The sequence below is a fragment of the Chelonia mydas genome, chromosome 3 (genome assembly GCF_015237465.2).
Source record: "Chelonia mydas isolate rCheMyd1 chromosome 3, rCheMyd1.pri.v2, whole genome shotgun sequence".
NCBI lineage: Eukaryota > Metazoa > Chordata > Testudines > Cheloniidae > Chelonia > Chelonia mydas.
In genome coordinates, this window is record NC_057851.1 from 79,707,228 (window position 1) to 79,731,562 (window position 24,335).

The 24,335-nt window shown below is 42.9% G+C and overlaps 1 protein-coding gene across 2 annotated transcripts in view; it reads right to left on the reverse strand.

The window, feature by feature from the left end:
• Positions 1-24,335, reverse strand: part of SEC63 (SEC63 homolog, protein translocation regulator) — a 100,893-nt gene that overhangs the window by 34,640 nt on the left and 41,918 nt on the right. For both annotated transcript variants that reach the window (XM_037894584.2, XM_037894585.2), the window contains exons 6-9: positions 13,386-13,444; positions 12,133-12,183; positions 9,429-9,537; positions 895-989 (exon numbers count right to left, since the gene is read on the reverse strand). In XM_037894584.2, coding sequence (XP_037750512.1) covers positions 895-989; positions 9,429-9,537; positions 12,133-12,183; positions 13,386-13,444 — 314 coding nt within the window. The remainder of the gene's footprint in view (positions 1-894; positions 990-9,428; positions 9,538-12,132; positions 12,184-13,385; positions 13,445-24,335) is intronic.

Genomic DNA, 24,335 nt, shown 5'->3' on the forward strand with positions numbered 1-24,335 from the left:
AGCTTGAATTTATTTTTAATTTTGTTGAAGTTTTGTTGCTAGGGTTTATTCCAATCAGCTACTTTTATAAGGTTTTAATATTAAACTTTCTGTAAACTGGTGACAATTTCATCTTAACACCTTTCACCCAGACAAGACCATGCCGGCTTCCTCAAATTTAGATAGATCGATAGATAGATGGGAGATGGTCTCTGGGGTATGCAAAACACTTTTTTAAAATTACTGATTTAAGATGGACTTTTCCAAATTGACGCTACTTACGGACAATCTAATTTGAACGTGACTGCACAAGCTGCATGGTTCCAAGATATCTTTCAGAGACCCAAAGGGGAAAGAAGGGTTAGTCACTCCACAAGATTTGAAGTCTGAGAAGGAAGCTTTATATTGGCTCGGAGATGGTGGTTCAGATATTAGATAATAATTTGATTTCAGTATTAAGATATTTAACCAGATTTGAGTTATAGATTTGATTGTCTTTGATAAAATTCTTTAGTTGGCATTTGTAACCAAAGGGATAACCAACTTCTTAAACTATTCCTTCGAATTTATAAGGATTGATTATTTTTAGTATTAATTTGATATAACTAATTTGATGACTTAAATCCAATCCAATATGGACTAACTTGTTTGATCTGTTGATCCTGATTTGTTGTAATGCTTCATTTTCAGTTTAGTTTAATATTAATAGGAGCTTAGCTTTGGTGATATTGCTTGATTTTATTTTTCTTTAAGTGTTTTATTAAATGTACTTGTCTTTCAATAAGCAATGTGGGTCCAGAATCTTTGAGGACCTGGATGGGTACCATCCAGTCAGTCAATCTAAAAGCCTAACCAACTCCCCCTTTTAAGTCTGTGGTTCTCACAATAGTGAAGCATCTTTCAGGATTAACTAACCTGAGGTATCTGAATGTTATCTGTTGGTCTGCTTGTAGCATCTTTGTTATACTGAGGGTCAAATTCAGAGGCTCCTGCTAAAACCATTATAAGCCCTGCAAAGATAATTGGGGACAAAGTACAGCAAAGTAAACACAAAGTTCTAGAATTTCACTTCCTGAAATTAAGATCCCACTAGGCCAGATAAGTGACTTTTCAGCATCCTCAAGCAGAAAACTCCCAGCTATTTCAATCCCTCCATATCAATAGCAAGTCCCTACTCTGAGTAGGGTATTCAGTAGACCCAGTACTGCCTCTAATATTACAGCTGCCTCTGGTGTAACGCCTGACAAAAATCAGTCAAAGCAGCCTGGGCCACAAGATGGGCTTTCCACGTGATACCACATCTAGCAGGATATGCTGATATTTTTAAAAGAAGTAGACTTGTCACATGGTTGTGGCCCTAAAGGCAGCAGAAGTCCCTGGTCCCATCCTCCTGACAGCAGCTGAAGCTGCTGTGCAGAGAGTCTTCTAATGTGCTTATGCACACTTCCCCTCACATTAACTGAAGTGGCTGGGGCTATCTCTTTGCACCCCCCAAAGTGGCAAAAGGGTGGTGTACAAAAGGGGGGTGGTGTGGGGGGAAGATATTGTTTTCGCTTGACATTTTCTGTTCAAGCTTTAGCAAGGGTTTCTGAGTTCAACTGCACCCACAGAAACCAACCCGAACTGATGGCTCCAGTCTTGTGGAGCTTGGCCCGGCTCCTCAGTCTGGGCTTTGCAGCCTAGTGCAGGGATCATGCCACCACTTGAATTTGGACTGGCCAAATCTGAGTGGTGCTGTACCTCATGTTCCTGATTGCAATGCCAGGAATGCGGAGACAGGCCCAGCCATGCAAGATAAGCACCATCACAGTGTGTGAATGGGCTGGGAGGGGAGCCTCGCTCTCTAGCCTTCTTCCCCCTGGTCTCCTTTCCTCACTGGGCTGGGATTAGGGTTGCAGTGCCAGGCCAGTGGGTGCTGCTGCAGGTGGCCGGTGCCCCCCTCAACAGTTTGGTATACTGCACCCACTGAATTGGGAGGCTACATCTGCCCTTGGCTCAAGAAGTCAGCTTTCAAAAATTTATAACACAGGCATGACGTTCTGTAAAGCTACACTGCCTATCCTTCAAATTGGGAGTCAGCTCTGTACTGGGATGCATCTGTTTGAAGCCAAGATAAAGTGACTAGATTAGTTTTTTTCAAGTGTCTCTGGGAACCTTTAATTCTAAAACAAATATTGTTAAGTACTAGATTTTTTAAATGATTAAATTAGATGAACCCTTTGCAGTAAAAAGTAGTTCTACAAACTAATTCCTTACACATGGAAAGCAGTAATTCCTTCAATGAAGCCAGGAAGATTTAGCCATCCTTCCCTGAAAATGTCCTTTCAATCCTAATTTCCCACATTAGAGAGTTAACTATACTTTGGAGGAAAAAACAAATTTCTTCTGCTACAGGGCATGGTAAATTCCACCTAATGACCACACCTAAATAGTTGGAGGTCAATTTCCATCTCTGTTCTGGATGATCCATTTGTCTTCAAGGTGGGCCAAACCTGTGGACCTTATTACTCAAAGTAAGGAAATTTTCAGGTAAACAGATACATTTTCATATTATTCTTTGCGCTAAGGTCTACAGAACTGTTAAAATGGGATTTAGATAGTGTCTCTCCGGGATGCACACAGTAGGATCAGCCTTTAAATGTGGATATCCCAAATGAGGTAGAATATCTTCTTCATACTTTAGTGTCCGGGGAAGACGTCTGCCAAATGAAAGGAAATGGCTTTGGCTAAAGATTGGAAGCTCAATATGCAGAATTAGATGAATTTATGTATTGATGGTCATATGGCCATCTAGCTCATCTCAACAGAGTAGACATGATTAATCTCAGAGTGTTAGTGCTCCTAAGGACTGTACTTTGATGCTTAACCAAAGGAGAAATATTTCTTGAATTTACTTAGGAAATGAATGCTGACAATGGTGAGGACTACCTGTCTGAATTGAAGTACATTGGAGATATCTTCTGACTTCAAACAAACACTCAGCTAATTGAAGACTGCAGCCATCAGAACGCCTACTCTACTGGATAGGAAATATGACAACACCTCCTGCAGGGGCTCGATCTGGGTATTGCTGTAAGGAGCAGAAGGAGGTTCTACGGTTTTTCTCTGTGATCTTGCAGAATGTGATTGATGCCTCCAGGAAGCATCTAGCGTTGGGATTTGTACATAGCTTCCTTTTTCTGAACATGGGAACATTACACAACAGAGACTTCACCCTTTTACCCACAATAAAGCCCTCCTGGAGGAACTTATCGGTATGTTTCACTGGTTTAACATGGTAGTTAAACTATGTACCAGCTAGAAGAATAAATTCTTTTTGCTGCTTTCTCTCTGAAGTGCATGAAAACAACAGTCACTTCATCCAAGTATTCATTTTAAACCTGTCTGGTCCCAGTTGAAGGATTAGATTTGCAATTTCAGATCTCTGAGAGATAGATATCTGAAGATCCAATGCTAGGTTAATCAGACCTGAGAACTAAAATCTCTTCAGACAGAAAGACTGAAACAATATCACTGCTACTCTCTCATTTCTAGCTTTTGTACTGTTCTGGGGAGCAGTGGAAAAGGGGAATAGACACATAGCTGGGACCTTGTCCAACTTTATGAGAGCTCATTCACCACCTCATATCCCAGGTCCTGACACAAAGAGAGGGCACAGTGCACTTTCTTAGCTGTTTTCAGATGCAAAGAGGTCTATCACCAGCTTAACTAACTGACTGACGATGAGCGAGATATTTCTGGGTGTAGGAACCATACTGCTAATCTGAGGTCCACCGTGTATATCTTGGTGTTCATCTCCCCCTAGATGGGCAGTACACATAGAGATAGGAAACTTTGCTCCACTCAGGACAAGAGAATTTCTCTGAGGGGTAGGGTCCATTGTATTCTACCCATTTATGAAACCCTGTCATAACCAGAATAGATCGGTTATCCATGAAAGGAGCAGTCCTGCGAGACCTCAATAAATCACTGTGTTCCAGCTCATGGATGCTGTGCTTTCTTTCTGGTACCCATTCCCTGAACTGAATTGGAAATCTCTCTTTAAAATAAAAATCTGACTCTACATTCAACAGTTGTGGGAATAGACAAACAATTGGAGCTAGATCTCTGCCAACAGATGAGACAGGGTAAGATGTAGAGGATGCCTGGAATTACTGGATAGGTAGCATATGAACTCTAGATCATTGAAGCATGCCTGTCTGAGATGAGAATTGCCAATAGGCTTCAATAAGAATTGAATTTGTGTTTGTTAAACCACTTGTTAACAGAAGATGTAGATGGCCATGTTGGAGAACATTCTCCTGAGATGAGGTCCTGTACCTCAGACAGTATTCTTCCTCAGCCCAAGCCTATGATTGTCTTCCCTCGCAGAGAGAGAAAGAGAGACTGTCTAGATTACAAGATACCCCAGGAACTGTATTACTCAGTGTATTTACTTCAGCTTTCTCTCTGTACAGAACCCTGAGCAGAACTCTGTCCAGGAAGACTGAACTTCCATCTTCCCTAAAGCCAATATTAGTGCTACCATGATGCTGCAAAGCACATTGATTCATGTAAGATCAAATGATAGCAACTGAAGTCAGGGAAATAAAAAGGCTGTCATTCATCTACAAAACATAAGAACTGTCTGACAACGGTAAAATAGAAATGCTGTGAAGACAATCTTCCTTTAGGAACTTATTTAGATGTTTCAGACAGGGCCTTGCACTGCTTGTCCGATCCTCTGAAGCTAAAAATAGGATGGGAAGCATCAGCTTCAATCTGAAGTAGATGGAGGATTTCCATTATGAAACAGCCTTTCCAGGGTTTGAAGAGACAGCGAATGGAACAAAAGCTGTTCCTGTCATTCCAGCTCCAATGGATACTCCTCTGGACATTGGGTGCTCCCTTCCCAGGATGGGAGAGATGGGAATATAGAGCTGGATCTTGTCTAGGGCAATTGCACACCTCCTAAGTGTAGTTTCATAATATTTAATACACTCTTGCCTGAAAGAGTCTTCAATTCTTTGTTTTAAATATATTTTACTATTTGATTCTATAATTGTTCTGGATTGCTACCCTTCCTTCCTTAAGGAACAAGAATTCACTTTGTGGGGTGGGGAGGTATACAACTAGAGCAATCAGCACAAGTCTACGACTGAGTCTTTTTCTGCATTTATCCCCATTTTGTATTCTGTACAGGTGAGCACAGGAAACTGGGCACTGAGGATTGTCCACTCTGCTGCACTCCATGAAAGTGAGAAGGGGCTGATATTATTCCTTCATTTATTTCCCCTTATTTTTCCCCATGGGGACTCTGCTCTGCTCCGTCGGGGCCACAGCCTTCCCCACAGCTTGTGCCTTCAGGGATCTAGTGTCACAGGCCTGCGGCAGTGCAAAGAGCCCTCTGCAGCTTCACTGTCACAGCACCTCTCTCTCACTCTTGTGACAGCGGGGCTGCAGAGGGCTCTCTGAGTTGCCGTGAGGCCAGCGACACCCAATCCCTACAGGAACAAGGTGGGGGTAGGTGTCCTGCACTCAAGCCAACTGTTACCACTGGATTTTTTGTTGTTGATTTTAGTGTGTCAGCTGAAATCAATGTTTACCAATTTCTGTTAATTTAAGTCAAATCTTGCCAAGCCTAATGACATGGGATCTGCATGGGAAAGATAAGTCCGTGCTTCCCACGGAGATCTCAGATATGAGTAGGGTGAAAAAGGAGACAAAGACCCTTTTTTTCACCTCTGGTTTGTCTTGGCCTACCCTTTCTCCCTGCAGCCTACAGGAGCACGAGCTGCTACAAATACCTCTGAAGGAGAAGCAGAGCTGAGAGTACAATCCCTCAAAAGGCAAATGCAGCCATAGCACATGGCTGGACATTACACAGACATGTTATTGAGCTGAATTATTAGTCTACAACAGTGGTTTTCAACCTTTTTCCCCCCATTTGTGGACCACTAAACATTTCAAATGAATGGTGCGGACCCCTTTGAAAACCTTAGGCAGGATGCGAACACCCAGGGGTCTGCAGACACCAGGTTGAAAACCACTGGTCTACAATTTTTAATACAAAATTTGGAATTTCCTTCAGAAAAGCGCTGCAGCAGGGAAGCCTGGCTGAGCCAGCAGCCACTGTAGAACCAGAAAAACTGGAGGGAACTTCAGGAGATGAGGCATTCCCCTTCTGCCAGTGACTGTAAAGTCTGGTTCTGCCCCTAACCTGCAAGCAGCCTGAAGTACCTATTGTAGTGGATCTGTGGACCTTAGCATGAAGAAAAGCAACTCTGTTAATTTAAAACACCTAGTCATAAAGTATCCTCCTTCCCCACAGTGATGATCAACTCATCTCTTCCGTTAGTCCCTTAATCCTCAAGAAAGGGGAGAGAACAGAAACGTTTTAATTACTAAGAAGATGGATAGGTAGCACTGTAGGACACACGCACAAACAAACAGAGTGGGCTCACAAAATTCAGTTTAGTAGTAACAAATATTTACTACTACATTTGCTATATAGTTTTCAAAACACTTTACAAAAAGATGCATAAGTATCAGTATACCCTCTACAGATGGGGGGAGAGAACTCAGGCAGAGAAAAGGCTAGTTTGCCACCATAGTGTGTTCAAGTTTCTTGTCCTCAACTTCAAGGCCCTTCACAACTCTGTCTTTTCTTCTTTATTTACTTGAGTCTATTTTGACGCACATGCCATCCTCTCCACCTATGAAGCTGATTTCTTCCCATTTAGGATGGTCCTCTGGGTAGAGCGCTAACACAGCACTCAAGAAAACTAGGTTCAATTCCCTGCTCTGCCACAGACATTTTTGTGTGACCTTGGGTGAGTTGGCCTCTCTGTGCCTCAATTTCCCATCTATAAATGATGATAGTAGTTCCTCTCTGCTTCATGGGTATATTGTGAAATACATTAGATTGTGAAGTGCTCCAATGCAATGGTAATAGTAAACAGATAATGATAAACTTTAGTAGAGCCCCTGTCAGATTGATTTAGATAGAAAATTGTGCTCACCACCTCTGCCTGACAAGGGTCCCTCGGCCCGTGCCGCTTCCAGCGGCTCCCGTTGTCCTGGAGCAGCAAACCGTGGCTATTGGGAGCCGCGATCGGCCGAACCTGCAGATGCAGCAGGTAAACAAACCGGCCCGCCAGGGGCTTTCCCTGCATAAGCGGCGCAACAAGTTTGGGAACCACTGGCCTAGATGATTGAGATACTGTCCCTAGTTTTGTGAGTCTGGAGGCTTGGTCCTCTCAGGAAAGGGTTCTCTACTCTATTTTCCCAGTTAGCCCGACAGAATAAGTTTTTCCTTTCTGCCTTTGGTATATGTTGTACGGTGTATCTGTTCCTCTAGGCTTTTTTTCAGGGCATGGGTTAAGCAGGGAGAGTTTAGTTTCTCTCTATTGTATTGCTAGGACATTTGTCTTTTGACATATCACAGAGTATAGAAAAATATATCATAACTTACTGAAAAATTTCCTTTCTTTGAGCAGGACAGACTGCAGATCCATTATAATGCATCTTACCCCTGCTTGCAGCTCCTTAGAGGCAGAACCAGACTTGTCAATTACGACAGGTAGGGAGTAGCCACACCCCTGAAGACCTACCCAGTTTGAGATGCTTCCGAAGCTGCTTTGTAGAGCTATTTCCTTTAAAAACTTTAATTCACAGGTTATTAGGTAGAACAAGAAATTCAGATAAAAACTTCCTACTGTTGAGTATCCTCACATTTCTCCCTGACCTTACAGGGTTTCCCCCATTTCTTGTAGCACAGAGGGAGAGTGGCCTCCATGTTCTAAGATAATAGGATATCAATGAAAAGGGAATCTGAAAAGAGAAGTGCTCTTGTGCTATAGAAATAAGTGCAACTCTGGAAAAGTTCACTCTTGAGATGATCTCTAATGGGTGGAGTTCACTGCAAGTTAGTTCATGTGTGCTAACTCAAGCTAACTGCACTTGAGCTAGCCTAGCTCCAGTGAAAGCAACCACACTTCAAAACAACACTCGAGTTACACAGAATTATTTGACTGACATCACACAGTGACTGGATTAGCAGAGTGGTTTAGATGAGTTGTAATTCAAGCCGTTGTATCTTCACTGTATTACTAGCTTGATCTTAAAGCATCATTTAACTCAAGCTAGAGATTTGTGTGTGTGGACAGGAGCCAAGTTAGGGGTAATACTCAAGCTAACTGCGCTGTGAAAACACACCTTTAATAGACTCCTTGAACTTTACAGAGGTTCAGAGAGGGCCAGAGGAAGCCCTCACATAGGGAAGCCCTGTTATCTCGTTAAATGCCAAAGTGAGCAAGGCAATGGCACATAAGGGCCGATTAACATCTTGCTAAAGAGTGCAGAGGAAATGGTCAGAAGAAAGCAGTCGGCCCAGAGGCCCCCTACAACCTGCTTGTTACTCCATGTCTGATATTTACAAAATTTTCAGAATTATTCTCTCTCATTCCTCTACAGCTGGAGGAGAGTGAAAAAGCAGTGGGACGTGGCCAACCCATGGCGTGAGCAGGGTTCGGTTAACGAAGGCACTTTTGTGCTCTTCCTTGAAATCTTCTATTTCTCTGGTTGCCTGTGAGGAGTTCCTGCCACACAACCTTCCACAGCCGCTACCAGAGTATCAAAAGAGGTGTTTCCAGCAATCTTGTTGCAGAGCCCCCAAGGCTAAACAACACCTCAGTAAGTCTTAGAATCCAGGAAGTCAAATATTAAGAATAAAGAGGATCCCATTTTAATCATTTTGTTTTCTGGTTGCTCTAGCAGATCCGGTAAACCCTTCAGCCATTGTAGACAGATGATTCTAGACCTAACCAGCTCTTCAAGGGCGCAGTAACTGTCACCCTGCTTTGATTGACGGGTCCGATTCTGCCTCCAAGGGGTTAGACCCATTGTGAGAGTTCTGCAGACTTTACCTCTAAAGATTTTTTATTTTTTAAACTTAGTATGAGTAGATAGAAAATTAGGCATACCATATACACTGAATGAACAAGTCCTCTGAAAAGGACATTCCATGTTTTGGCATGGAGCAAGGTGTAAGTCTTTCAGAGCAGATATTTACAATGACAGAAACTTTGGCTAGGATATTATGTCTGGTGTCTCCAATTCTACATTTAACTCTTTGGTAATGTAAATGTTTAATATACTCTGGGTCCCCAGAATTCTAGTATTTGGAATTTTTCCAACAGTAAGCTTATGAGTGACAGCATGTTTACAGCAGGAGTAAAGAGGGCATGGAGACCTAGGTTACAATCCTGATTAGCAGTGGCTCAATGTAGAACCATGGACAAGTCAGCTTCTGTGCCTCCGTTTAACCAACCTTACAGTGGGGTTATATTAATCACCCCATATAAGCAATGAGGTATTCAAATGAAGAATGAGTCCCCAAGGAGTTTAAAAGGCAACTTTGTACCTTTAACCAACTTCACCCAGTTTTTTCAGATACCTTTTTTACTTACGTTTCAGATCCATATTTCGCGTTTTATAAACAAAATATGTATAGATTTGAGTTGTGCGGATGAGAATCTGATCTCCACTGTAGCGTATTGATCGGTACCACCAAGAACCCTAAGACATTCAATAAGGATATACTGTGTCAAGGATTAATCTTTTAATTATAACTATCAAATACTAGAATACATTAAAACACAACTAAACTGCTTTTCAAATCAGGATTTATTCAGAACCAACCTCCAATATTCATATCCAATACAAAAAAAATTAAATTCACCCTACAGAGTCTGAATTTGTCTTTTTAACATTGTTCCATCACAACTATGTCAGTTCAATTTCAGTTTTGTAAAGATCAGCTTTTACCAACTCTAAGACTAATGGTCATTCTAACATTTTAAAAGTTACCAAAAATATCCCCCTGAAGTGTTTATAAACCAAAAGGTTAAAGGATTGTGTTAGCTCATGTCTATCAGAAGGTGAAATTGACTAGAAACTAACTATTTTGCATTTGTTCTTCAAGAAATCTATAACAGTATAAATTTATGTATAAATAATTCTGAAAATTTATTTTTATCTAATGTATTAGCATCACAGCTGAGCTTTGCTAGCCTAGGAGATTTACAGCCACAGCTCCCTTTCCTTCACATTTGGGGGACTTCCAAATGTAAACAACAGCTTCAGCTTTTATGTTTTTTTAATTTTTCTAGCTCTTTTTCTTGCAGAGACAGCCTTGAAAACAAACTGATACAAACCAGTCACTAGAGTTGAAAGCTAGTCACCTAAGTTTCCTAAAGACCACAGGTTACTCTCAGTCCCTCCACACACATTTACAGTGCAAGTTCTTGACTGTGCCCTTTACTTTGGCTTCTGCAGACCAGAGTTTTTAAACAAGCCAATTAAGGTCTTTGATGGGCCAAGAGAGCTTTACAATGATATCAGTAGAATATGAATGGTCAAAATGGGTTACGCTCAGTCTGACAAATTTGTACAAAGATGTTCATAGAATCATAGAATATCAGGGTTGGAAAGGACCTCAGGAGGTCATCTAGTCCAACCGCCTGCTCAAACCTTTAGATTCATAAAGGTCCCACTGAACCTTTGAAACTGGTGCAAATGTTTACAATACTTTTAAACAAAAATAGTTCAGATATGCAGCATGAACACTGTTTCTAGTGTGACCAGATTTTCAAAGGGGAATAAAACAGAATACTACTTGCTCTAAGGGAGGAGTGTTTATGTGATTTTGACAGATAGGGGAAAGAGAAAATGGTGCCCAATCCTCCAGATAGGGGAAAGAGAAAATGGTGCCCAATCCTCCCTTTTATGTTTTCTATGCTTTTGCCTTCTCTTTTCTTTACCCCTACTTTCACCTATCCTCCCATCTCCTCTCTCTATACCCAAGTCTTCTCCCCTCCCTAAATCCCACCTCTCTATAACCAATATGGTCTCACTGTTTCCTTGTACACCCCCATCTATCTCCAACTATTGTCTCTTGGTTTATATTTAGATTGTAAACTTTCTGGGGTGGGGACAGTCCTTTGGTCTGTGTCTGTACAGCACCTAGCACAATCAGGTCCTGGTTCTTGACTGAGGCTCCTAGGTACTACGGTAATACAAATAATAAAAATAATCACCACGTGTATTCATTCTACCACATACACTCACTTCTTTGTACTCCCCACTTGCTCACTTTTCCCCACCTCCTACATCCTGCCACAATCTAGTGCTGCTCTGTTGGGCAGATAAAGGTCAGCAGAAGCATGGTCTCTCCCCAGCCCGCTCTCTGGTTCAGTAGCCACCTGCCATCAGTAGCGGTGGAGCTGAGCTGCCTGTAAGCTGGCCATGTGCAGTAGTACCCAGAGTCTCAAAATTCCATATGAAACTCTATGCATGGAGAAAGGAGAGCACAAAGGGAGTTTTCACAGGGAGAGTGCAAGGAAGAGAGAGACCACGCTTTCACACAAAACTGAAAGTTGAAATAAAATTGTTACTACACAAAAATGAATAAAAATTAAAATTATAAAACGCAGTTATCAAGAGAAACTGACCACCAACTTGTTCCATCCCTAGAGGAAGTAATTCCAGTGGCCTTAGTTCAAGATTGAGGCTCAGCAACAACCCTGAATTAACTTCAAACGCCATAGATGAAAAGTATTCCCCAATTGTGAGGAATAAGGAGAGAAGCTACGCAGCAGAATATATGCACTGTTGTAAATGTTCAGGATAGTCAATGTTTTTTCTTAAAGTCCCAGCTCTTGGAGTCATGAGAATCTCTACTTTCATTTTAAAAATTTTTATCCCTCAGAATTTCAGAGAAAAGCCTGACAAAATGAATCCTGAAAAGTCAAATACCAAGAGGCAGATGAAAAGAATCCAATATTTTTTTTAACATTTCATGTTTCAGCTAATATTCTGAGGACCTGACTCATGACTTCTGACTGAGGCTGACAATACTGTGTATACATAAAAATGCATGACAAAGGGATGGGCAAATTCTACAAACAATGGGTCATGAATTTCAACAGAATTAAGCACCATGGCATAGCATCTTTTTTCATAAGAGCTTTTCTGCAAGTGCACTTTAAATGGAAGCAAACACAGTTACTAGACTGTACACAAAGATGTCTTAGGAGTAAGACTTGAGCTCCTCATTCCCCCCATTCATAAAAATAAAGATTTTTTTTTCCCTTTAGTTTAGGTAATACTTACCACAACAACTGGAAGAATAACCATAAATGCTAGTCCATATACCAGCAAAACCTAAAAAGAAAGATATTTGATATACACAAGTCTATTACTAACTATATTTCAAACAAGAAGTTTTGTTACATACAGATGCATTAATTAGCTAAATTTATCGCTCTAGGAGCCATCTTGAAATTTATGATTTTGAAGGCTACAACTAAATGGATCAGAAGCAAGATCTCATTCAGAAATTTTTACCAATTAAATATAGTAAGTGTTTTGTATGAGTAAGTTCTTTAAAATGCCCATCTGTTGTCTTGGGTGGGTTGTTTTAATTATCCAAAAGTTGTCTGCTAAGTAGTGATTTTAAGGAAAGACATCTAGTTATTCTATTCTTGAGCAAGCAGGTAAGGGTCAGCACTAACGTCTAGCAATGTAATGTAATAGAAAGGATTTTTAAACTATGGGTGCAGAATTGCTAGGGTACAGTAAGTTGTATAGAAAGAAATTATATCTCTATATAAAGACCAATAAGTTGAAGTCATGTGTATATTTGATTCTGTGCTTGCATAAATTGCCTAGGAAGGTTGTGGAATCCGCATCATTGGAGATTTTTAAGAGCAGATTAGACAAACATCTGTCAGGGATGGTCTGTATCAGTGGTTCTCAAACTTTTGTACTGGAGATCCCTTTCACATAGCAAGCCTCTGACCCCCCCTTATAAATGAAAAACACTTAATATATTTAACACCATTATAAATGCTGGAGGCAAAGCAGGGTTTGGGGTGTAGGCTGGCAGCTCGCGACCCCCCATGTAATAACCGCGCGACCCCAAGGGGTCCCAACCCCCAGTTTGAGAACCCCTGGTCTAGATAATACTTAGTCCTGCCATTAGTGAAGGGGACTGGACTAGATGACCTTTCAAGGTCCCTTCCAGTCCTATGACTATGATTTAAGCTATTCTATGCAATAGCAAAGGTACACTTATAGAAGGTATAACGACCAGGCTACCACATCAACATCATTTCTGCATGTGTTAGCACCCTGCTCCCAAAAAGATTACATTTAAGCTATTTTATCACTTCTTATTCTGAAATTTTCTCCATGGGAACAGAGAACAATGATACACTCTAAATGAGTGATAGGCTTGGAAGTAGAAACATCTGATCAATCAATACCTACTCACATGCATAAAGTTAAGTATGGGCTTAACATATTTGCAGGATTAATGCCTGAGGCTGTGTCATGGAATATTACATAAAGTTACGTTAACTCACCAAGAGAGAATTTTTCTGATCCACAATCCAAGCTGGCAATGCAATACCAAAGCTCGTAGCTGGAGAGAATAAGAGAAAACAAACCTGTTACAAAATGGCAAGGGATTCTTTTAAAATCACATGGACTTTCAAGTGGGAGGCGGGGGGGAGAAAGAGGGGGAGCTTGTATCCATGTCAGTATTTAACAACAAAATTCTAAAATTCAGTAAACTAAAAAAAGGTTTTGGAAATATGTCTACTCAAGGATGCAGAGAACTGATAAGAGTTTCTGAAGCTCTGAAAATTTCACCAAAACTATTTTGGCTCAATAACTATATGCAAGATGTACAAATATATCGAAAGAAAACAGGTGAATAGAAAGATTTAACAATTTAATACAGTTGTCCAGATTTGCAATGCTTCCACTGGTACAAACACATACAGTACAGTAAATACCTTGATGGGGAAAAAATGGTTAGCTACCTTTCTATAATCGTTGTTCTGCAAGATGTGCTGCACACGTCTGTTCCAGTATAGGTATGTGTGCTCTGTGCACAGTTGTCAGAACATTTTCCCTCAGTGATACTCGTCGAGGCAGTTTGAGTGCCCTATGCCATCGTACACCACTGTGTGCAGGTGTAAGAGGGCAGAGTTGTCCCCAGCCGCCCTCAGGTCCTTCTTACCAGATAGACTCCAGTAGAGAAGGGAAGGAGGGTGGATCATGGAATGGACATTTACAACACATTTCGAAGAATAGTTATGGAAAGGTAGGCAACCACTTCTTCAAGTGATTACGCATCTATTCCACTGTAAGTGACTCACTAACAGAACAACTTGGAGGTGGGCTTGGGATCTACTTCAATAGAGATTGGAGAACAACATTTCCAAAAGTGGCGCATCTCTTGAACGGACAGGCTATAGCATAATGAGAAGCAAACGTGTGCACTGATAACCAAGATGCCACTTTGCAAATTCCAGAATAAGTACTTTAGTCAGAAAAACCGGTGATGCTGCATGCACTTTAGTTGAATGGGACAACACCTAGCTGGTGGAGTCACATTAGCCAACTTGTAGCATAAACGAACGCACAAAGAAGTCCAGGATGAAATCATCTGAGCAGAGACTGGCTGGTCCTTCAATGCAGTTTTGTTTATGGTCACTATTTGTTAGTGAATACCTAAACAACTTAGTACAGGTCCACGTAGAAAGCTAAAGCTCCCATCACATCGAACAAATGAATTGTCTCCTCATCTCTATAAGAGTGAGGCTTTGGAAAGAAAGAAATAAATTCCCTGGTTAATGTGAAAATTAGACACCATCTTTGGCAGGAACTTAGGGCGAGAGTGGAGGTAAACTTTATCCTTATGAAAAGCTGCACAGGGAGGCTCGGATACCCAGGCTCTCAACTCATCCACTCTCCTTACCGAGGTAATCACAATCAAAAATGCCACCTCTGTAGACAGGAGGAAGAAAAGCTACAAGAGGTCCAAAAGATGGCCCCCATTAATTTTGCTGACACCAAGTTCAGATCCCATGAAGGAATAGGATCACGTACTGTGGGTATAATCTGTCCAAGACCTTTAGAAACCTAATGGTGATGGGGCTAGGGAAAACTGATCTACTGTCCGCTAAGGGGCAGAAAACTGACAGAGGTACATCTGATACAGGTAACTGCTGAAGTTTATGTTTTAGGTGTAAAATGTAATCTAATATGTGACTGATGGGAGCGTGTTCCAGAGGGACATCCTTCTGTTGGGACCAGATGTACTACTCAGAAGTACTTCCTGAACATACTTAGAGCAAGCCCTTTCTAACAATGTTAACCATAAAGCATCCACCTGTCAAGTGGAGGGCTTGCAGGCTGGGGTCGAGCAGGTGCCTATGGCCCTATGAATCACATCTGGGTCCAACAGGAGAGAGAGTGGAGGTCTGAGTGACAAGGGTAGCAGAATCGAATACCAGTGTTGCTGAGGCCATGCAGGCGCTATGAGGTGAGCATGGTCTTGCTTGATTTTGGACAAAACTCTGGGCAGTAATTGAATCAGAGGGAAGGCATACAGGATGGAGATCTTTCAGGACAGCAGGAATGTATCTGACAATGAGTCTTGCTGAGACCTCCCTGGGAACACAACTGATGGCATTTCCTATTGGCCTTTGTTGCTAAAAGGTCCACTTGGGGAGTCCCCCATAGCTGGAAGATGGATCTGGCCATGTCGGGACTCAGCAACCACTAATGGCCAATGGAGAAGAATGTGCTCATCTGATCTGACAATGTATTCTGCACCCCCTAGAAGGTAAGCAGCTCTGAGGTGAATCCAATTGGCTATGCAAAAGTTACACAGGCATAGCTGAGGAAAATTCACTCCTCCCTGCCTCTTTACATCAAACCAGTCGCTGTCCTGTCACATAAAACTAGCAGATTTTTTTCCCCTTGATATGTGGAAGGAAATCTGAACAGGTTAGACCAACAGCTTGCAATTCCCTGATATTTATGAGAGTCTTTAGATCTTTGAAGACTTACAGATCTCATGTGCCCCCACCCTCCCACAGCCCAGGGATAATGCGCCTGTGACTAAAGTGAGCGTTGCTTGTGGGGAATGAAGGGGGCCACCATACAGATTTTCTGAGGGTCCATCCACCAATCCAGAGACAAAACTAACATTGGTAGTCAAACCACTGTGTCTAAATGATGGCAACTCGGGGCATACACTGAAGCAAGCCATCCTTGCAGCTTGCTCAGGTGCAGTCCAATGTGCTGCACTGCACAGGCACACACTGCCATGTGTCCCAGGAATCTGAAGCAGCTGCACACTATGGTCAGAGGATGTGCCTTCAATTCTAGAACTAAGCCCCATAGTGTTTTGAACCTCAATTGCGGTAAACAAGCCTTGACCTTCATAGAGTGTAAGAACACCCTAATATGTTCTATTCTCTGTACTGGTTTCAGGATTGATTTGTCCCAGTTTACTAGGAGCTCCAGCACACTGAATGTGCACAGGATGATGGATACACTGGACAGCATGTGAGTCTGGAACCAGCATTTGATCAGCCAATCATTCAGGTACAGGAACATGTGGACCCCTACTTTTTGATAAGTCACTTACTGACTCTACAGGTTTGTCTGGTGATAAAGAACATGATGCAACACCAGTGCCAGCTCTGTGTCTTTGGTGAGGGAGCTGCCCAAGCAACTTCTAGCTGCTCGGGACTGATTCTGATCCTTAACACCAGAGAATGTTGCCTGTGGTGCTGATGCTCTCAGTGCACCCTTAAGGAAACTGACTGAGGTGGGTGAAGAGACATCCTAGCAGGAGGATATGGCCCTGGGACCCACCCTTTTCTATGCCATTGCCTCCTAGGAGGCAGCCACTACTGGGACTGCTGTGAGATCTGTGACCTCCAAATCTCTGACAGAGGTTATGCATCCCACCTAGACAGGACACAAGATCACGACAGAGTCCTCTGATAGTGGGGGAGCAGAGCCCGTTGGAACTGGAGATAGGTGGTCAGATCCCAGAGATGGTGGTATCAGGGATATCATTGCTGGCTTTTTCCTCAATTGCATTGGCTTCTGAAGTACCGAAAGCTGAATGGTAATGATACTGCATGCTGCTGACGAGGCGGTGCAGGAACCAAGGAATTGGTACTGACTGGATACCTTCCTGCACTCCTAGGGACACAGGTACCAAGAGATTAAGCAGTTCTATTGGGGCTGCATATGCCTCTGGTGTCACTGATACCAGTACTGATCTGTGACCACAGTGCGTTTGTAAGGATACTTCAGTGCTGGGCTTCGATGGACCTGGCACACGTTCCGGAGTCAACAATCCATTCTTTTTAGATGAGAAGTGCTCTAAAGAGTGCCTCCCTTCAGAGTCTCTCTACAGTCCTTGCCTCTAGCTGACCACCTCCATATCCCACCCAGTCCACTAACACCACCCACCACTCACACACTAAACGCAATAACTGAAATTAGACTAAAATACTGCTGCCCACAAGAGACTAGACTACTAAGCACCACAGGCAGAGACTAGGAGCGACTACAGGACACCAGTGGAATGGCAGGGAAATGATCAAGTGAGATATCTAGATAACCCTGGCAAGTGACCCACACACTGCACAATCAGGCGTAAACCTCCTCAAGATCACTGCCAATCTGACCTGGGGGAAATTTCCTTCCGAACCCCACATAGAGCAGTCAGCTAGACCCTGAGCACATGAGCAAGAACCGGCCAGCCAAGCACCTGAGAGACAGAATGCTTGGAGCGACCTCAAGAGCCCACTCAATCCAATGTCCCATCTCCAGCTGTGACCATCCCTGATGTTTCAGAGGAAGAAGATAAAAAAAGCTGAATACATTGAGGGGGAGGAGCAGAATCCCATCCTTTAGTCTAGCATGTGGCTGGCTGAAACCCTGAAGCATGAGCTTTTAGGAACATAAGAAACTGGAACTGAGCCCTGCTCCCTACCATCACAAGCAACCCCATCATACAACTACACTCAAATTTGTTCAGCTCTCTTTCAAAGCTGATTAAGTTGTTTGTCCCCACAACTCCTACTGGGAGGCTGTTCCAGAACCTTGAACTTGGTATTACTGAATTTCATCCCACTTCTGTAACTCCAGTCACATCCCTTCTTCTCAATCTTTTTTTGCTAGACTAAAACAAGCCAAGCTCTTCTAGTCTTCTCACATAAGATAGACCCTCCATTCCCCAGATCATCATAGTAGTTCTTCTCTGCACTTGTTCCCGTTTAAATTAATCTTTCTTCAACATGGGTGATGAGAATTATACACAGTATTCCAAATAAGGTCTTCACCAGTCCCTTGCACAATGGCATTAATATTTCTCTATTTCTACTGGAAATGCCTCACCTGATGCATCCTAGGATTTCATTTGCCTTTTTCACAGCCACATCGCATTGGTGGCTCAGCCATCATGTGATTGACCCACACCTCCAGATCTCTCTTGTCTGTTGCTTCCAACTGATGCACCTCCATCTTGTAGGAGAAATTATTATTAGACCCTAAGTGCACATTTTTATCTACTTCCTCTGAAGCATCAGGGACAGCTACGACTGGAGATGGGACACTGGGAAGGGTGGGCTAGGGCTCTGAAGTAACACTGAGCCTTCTCTCTCTCCGGTGCTTGGGCTGCACCTTGCTCACATACTCAGAGCCTAACTAACTGCCATATGTGGGATGGGAAAAGAATTTCTCCCCCCAGTTTGTAGCAGAAATTCTTATTAGTAGACCTTAAGTGCATTTATTCTCCAATCTATACCTGGGAAGTTAAAGTCTCCCATTATGGCACAATTCCCAAAAATATTTTTCTCTAATAATATTAGAGAGATCTCTATCCATATCCAAGTCTGATCCTGCGGTCTATAGCAGACCCCTAACACTATCCTAATGGAGCCTCTTTTACAATCTTTCCCCTTGAATACCTTTGGTGTTAGAATCATAGACTATCAGGGTTGGAAGGGACCGCAGGAGGTCATCTAGTCCAACTCCCTGCTCAAAGCAGGACCAACCCCAACTAAATCATCCCAGCCAGGGCTTTGTCAAGCCTGACCTTAAAAAACTCTAAGGAAGAAGATTCTACCACCTCTCTAGGTACCCCATTCCAGTGCTTCACCACCCACCTAGTGAAAAAGCTTTTCCTAATATTCAACCTAAACCTCTCCCACTGCAACTTGAGACCATTACTCCTTGTTCTGTCATCTACTACCACTGAGAACAGTCTAGATCCATCCTCTTTAAAACCCTTTTCAGATAGCTGCTTTCAGCTATCAAATCCCCCCTCATTCTTCTCTTCTGCAGACTAAATAATCCCAGTTCCCTCAGCCTCCCCTCATAAGTCATGTGCTCCAGTCCCCTAATCATTTTTGTTGCCCTCTGCTGGACGCTTTCCAATTTTTCCACATCCTTCTTGTAGTGTGGGGCCCAAAGCTGGACACAGTACTTCAGATGAGGCCTCACCAATGCTGAATAGAGGGGAATGATCACGTCCCTCAATCTGCTGGCAATGCCCCTACTTATACAGCCCAAAATGCCGTTAGCCTTCTTGGCAACAAGGGCACACTGTTGACTCATATCCAGCTTCTCGTCCACTGGAACCCCTAGGTCCTTTTCTGCAGAACTGCTGCCGAGCCATTCGGTCCCTAGTCTGTAGCAGTGCATGGGATTCTTCCATCCTAAGTGCAGGACTCTGCACTTGTCCTTGTTGAACCTCACCAGATTTCCTATGGCCCAATCCTCTTATTTGTCTAGGTCCCTCAGTATCTGATCCCTACCCTCCAGCGTATCTACCACTCCTCCCAGTTTAGTGTCATCTGCAAACTTGCTGAGGGTGCAGTCCACGCCATCCTCCAGATCATTAATGAAGATATTGAACAAAACCGGCCCCAGGACTGACCCTTGGGGCACTCCGCTTGATACCGGCTGCCAACTAGACATGGAGCCATTGATCACAACCCGTTGAGCCCGACTATCTAGCCAGCTTTCTATTCACCTTGTAGTCCATTCATCCAGCCCATACTACTTTAACTTGCTGGCAAGAATACTGTGGGAGACTGTATCAAAAGCTTTGGTAAAGTTGAGGAATAACCCATCCACTGCTTTTCCCTCATCCACAGAGCCAGTTATCTCATCACAGAAGGCAATTAGATTAGTCAGGCATGACTTGCCCTTGGTGAATCTATGCTGACTGTTCCTGATCACTTTCCTCTCCTCTAAGTGCTTCAAAACTGATTCCTTGAGGACCTGCTCCATGATTTTTCCAGGGACTGAGGTGCAGCTGACTGGCCTGTAGTTCCACGGATCCTCTTTCTTCCCTTTTTTAAAGATGGGCACTACATTAGCCTTTTTCCAGTCATTCGGGACCTCCACCGATCGCCATGATTTTTCAAAGGTAATGGCCAATGGCTCTGCAATCACATCTGCCAACTCCTTTAGCACCCTCGGATGCAGCACATCCAGCTCCATGGACTTGTGCTCATCCAGCTTTTCTAAATAGTCCTGAACCACTTCTTTCTCCACAGAGGGCTGGTTACCTCCTCCCCATGCTGTGCTGCCCCGTGCAGTAGTCTGGGAGTTGACCTTGTTCACGAAGACAGAGGCAAAAAAGCATTGTTGGTAGTGACCAATAGATTGCTATGCTGGTTTTGATAGTGAGGGATGTAGCTTCTACACATTCAGCTATTTTTTTTTTGCCAATGTTTCCTCAAACATCCTCACACCTATACATTGGGATACAGAGGTGATCTGATATGATTGATTGCTATGCATGAGTGTAACACAGCTTCCTTGTAGTCACTGAGTTAGGAGATATTGCTCATTACCACTCACATAAAGTGTCTCACCAGGACATAATCCAAGACGTCTCACTTCAAGCGAGAATCATACCCCTAGATGACAAGCCACTTGCTTGCCATTAAACACATTTTACTTTTTAAGTATAGGAAAATCTTTTGGTGTGAGTGGCTATAACTGAGAATGAAATTTATCTGTAGCATTTCCTCACGTGGCTGGCTTACAATGAAGATGCTTTGCTTTTGCTCTTTTGGCACCTGAAATGTTTGGAGTTTGACAGTTACTCTGTGCAGGCTGCAACAGGTAATCCTCATACTCTTGGTCAAACCTTCCCATGGTGGAAAAAGGCTTCAGACTGGTTCAAGGGCCAGGCATGAACGTGCAACTCAAAGCCTCATGAACTGGCAGAGCAACTACTGGCTGTTTGTGGCAGCAAAGCAGATCTCACTCTCTGAGGATCCTAAAAAGCTGCCTATAGCACCTTCTGGACTTCGCTCAATGCTTACAAGGCTTCTTTGCTGCCACTGTGGGGGACAAAGGAGCCTGCTCAACAGGTGCTGTACTGGAAAAACAAAACAGTTAGAAACTCATTGTTTTAGTGATTCCTTGGCTCACGGGAGGAGCTAGAAGCTTAAATGAATTTGCTATTGAACAAAAAGGAATAAAAATGTTTTACAACAAAGTGGTCAGGAGAAACTGACCCACCAGTCTGTTTAACCACCAGAGGCAATAATTCTGCTGGCCTGAGTAGAAGGGCAGGACTTACTCCTGAAGTCTCCAGCAACAACATTGCATTCCACAAGTGGGAAACATTACACTTAACCATGACTGAGGGGAAAAGCTGGGCAGTAGGAAAAACAAAACAACAACAACAACAACAACATTTGTTAGTTCTCACCTGTAACTTTGCATTTAACCAAAAATAGAAATTTTCATTTAAATGTTTCCAAACCAGCCTCAACTCGCCTCATGTAGACATGCATTATAATATTGGCTCTCAAACTATAGTATATTGACCACAAGTGGTCTGTGGCAATCTGGCTGGTCACATGGTGTTAGCCCTACTTTTTTTTTAGCTGCCAAATAACATTAGATCCTCATCAATCCCACACCATCAGATACATAAGGCAAAAGCCAAACAGTGCCAATCACCACTCTGCTGGGCTTGTTTTTCCAGGTCTTTTATATTCAGATTTAATCATGCCACTTCAGCGATTATTGTGCTATGGAATATACCTCTGGTCAGCCTCTCCATCTCTTGCTGGTTTGCCAATGAAATGCTAGTCTAGGTAGCTTATCAGGGATTCTTAAAAGATATCCCAAATATGTCCATCTCTTCTTCTTTTCTACTTGCATTGTTGTATGTAGTTGTACCCATTCTAGGAACTCTTCATTACCTATTCCACAAGTTCATTTTACTTTGAATAGTCTATGCAGACACTTGCACTGAAAGCTGTTCAGTTTGTCCTGGATGGACTCATTTTTCCCTAGGACTCTGTTCCATATATAAGGATGCTTAGGATGTTGCTTCTAAAGATCTTAAGTTGGGTCTTTTTGCTAATCACACTGGAGTTCCATACAGTACTGAGATTTTGAAATACAGCACTTTCTTTAGCTATTCTGGACTTTACATCAAACATGCACTATGGTGAATGACATCACCCAGATAATAAATTTATTAACAGCTTCTCAAGGCTTCACCTTCCAAGTAGATAAAATCATCAGCAGGTACATTATCAGTAAATCAAAAATTGAAGCTATGAACGTTAAGACCTATTTCCTTGGCAGATTGAGAGAACATCTGTCTTTTATTGCATATCTTCAACTGATTTATTTGTAAGACAGATGTCTTCTGCAAAGTCTAAGTCTCCAAGCTCATGATATATCCACACAATATCCATTTCCATACCTTCCCAAAATAAAATCAGTAGCGACTTATAACAGGATGGCTGGCCCACTAAAGGAAACTGAGCGCAGCTCTCCTATTCCAGCTCAGGTACTCCCTGTTTGGGCTAATTAAGAGAGTGGAGCAGCATCTGGGAAACTACAAGAGACTTAAGAGTGAGTTAAAAGGGTCAGAGCAGACTGGTTTGGTCAGGAAGAGAGGTTCCTGGGAGAGCGCTGAAAGCACAAGAGCAGTAAAAGGTTTGCTGGCTGAGAAAACCAGGGCTAGAGGGCTGAAGGCAGAAAGGAGAAGCAGAGGGAGATGCCTGCTGCCTCTAAGCTGGAGCAGAGGGCTGAAGGGAGGGAGCAGCCAAGGGGCTTATACACTAACTTCTCATTGCCATGAAGCTGGGTCCCCACAGGAACCAGGAGAGGCTCCCTGTGGAAATGCTATGAGCTCCCACTGGGAAGAGCAGGGTTGTGCCCAGAAGGAAGGCCTGGGTTGGCTGTCCTGGTGGAGGGACAGAGGACAACTGAAAGAGTCCAGGTCTGGTGGAAAACAGCAAGATGGTGAGAACAGAGCCGGGTTTTTAAAGATTGCATGCATGGAGTTGATGTGGACTATGTTGTGGGACTTTTGGTTTGGGACTTTTGCAGTGTGGCTCGGTTAATAAACCATGATGTACTTGAGGACAGGTTGTATTGGATTTACTGTGAATTCAAGAGGGAAACTGAGGTGAGGGGCCACTCACAGGGCTTCAGTCTTCCGTAGCAATGCCTTGTGATCCACTAGAGTCATTTTGGAGGAGTCCTGACGTCTTCTTCTCTAGTGAGAGGAGTCTCTGATGGCATCTGCAGCCAATTACCCAGGTAGCTGCAATGCCAGCATTAAATTAGACCTGCTCTGGGCTTCCCTAGCAGTCACATTCCAGACTGTACAAAGTATTTGGAAATGTGGAAAGTGTGGCATCTTAGGTTTTGGAAGCACACTATACATGATGGAATGTCATTACTATTGGAGCCTGGTGCGATGGGTATACAAACCGCATGCTGGGCCTGAAGGGGTTAAAAGGCAATACTGGGCCCAGGTAGCCCTCCCCCTCCAGAGCTGCTGACCATGCTCCAAGACTGGAGGAACAGGTTAAAAAGTGCTCAGAAGCAGAGGCAAAGGGTGGTGGACAGGTTGCAGGAGAGGGGTATCTGTGCACTAACCACAAGGTCGCCCAGTCCTCTGAGCCCCCATCACACCTGGGAAGAGAGTTGTAACATACTCACCTTTTGTGGGATAAGGTAAATTTGGGGGGGAGTTCTTTTTATTGTTTTGCAGACCTTGTTGACCTATCCCCATTGTAACATATACTGTACTTCCAAGTACGACAGTTATTGTTACTGTGGGAAATCTTAACTGAAAGTTTCCTGACATTTTCATATTTCTATTGCACTTTAAATTTGTATTAAAAGGTTTTTATTCTGGAAATTATCGTAGTACTCTTAATGCTACAATGCAAAGTATGACCAGTTCTAATATTACTTTGAGCACCTTATGTAGGGCCGGATCGTCACCTTTACTCATGTTATGAAGTAGCACCTTAATGTAAACGTGGCAGAATCTGACCCTTAAGACTCTGCTGTCAGGACATTCACTCCCACTGACCTCAATGGGAGTTCTATAACAAAGTGCTGGCAGTATAGAGCCATAACAGTGTACAGGCATGAATTTTTGGAATAACATTGTCCAACTTAATGGAAGACCTCCTTTCATACATTTAAAGATT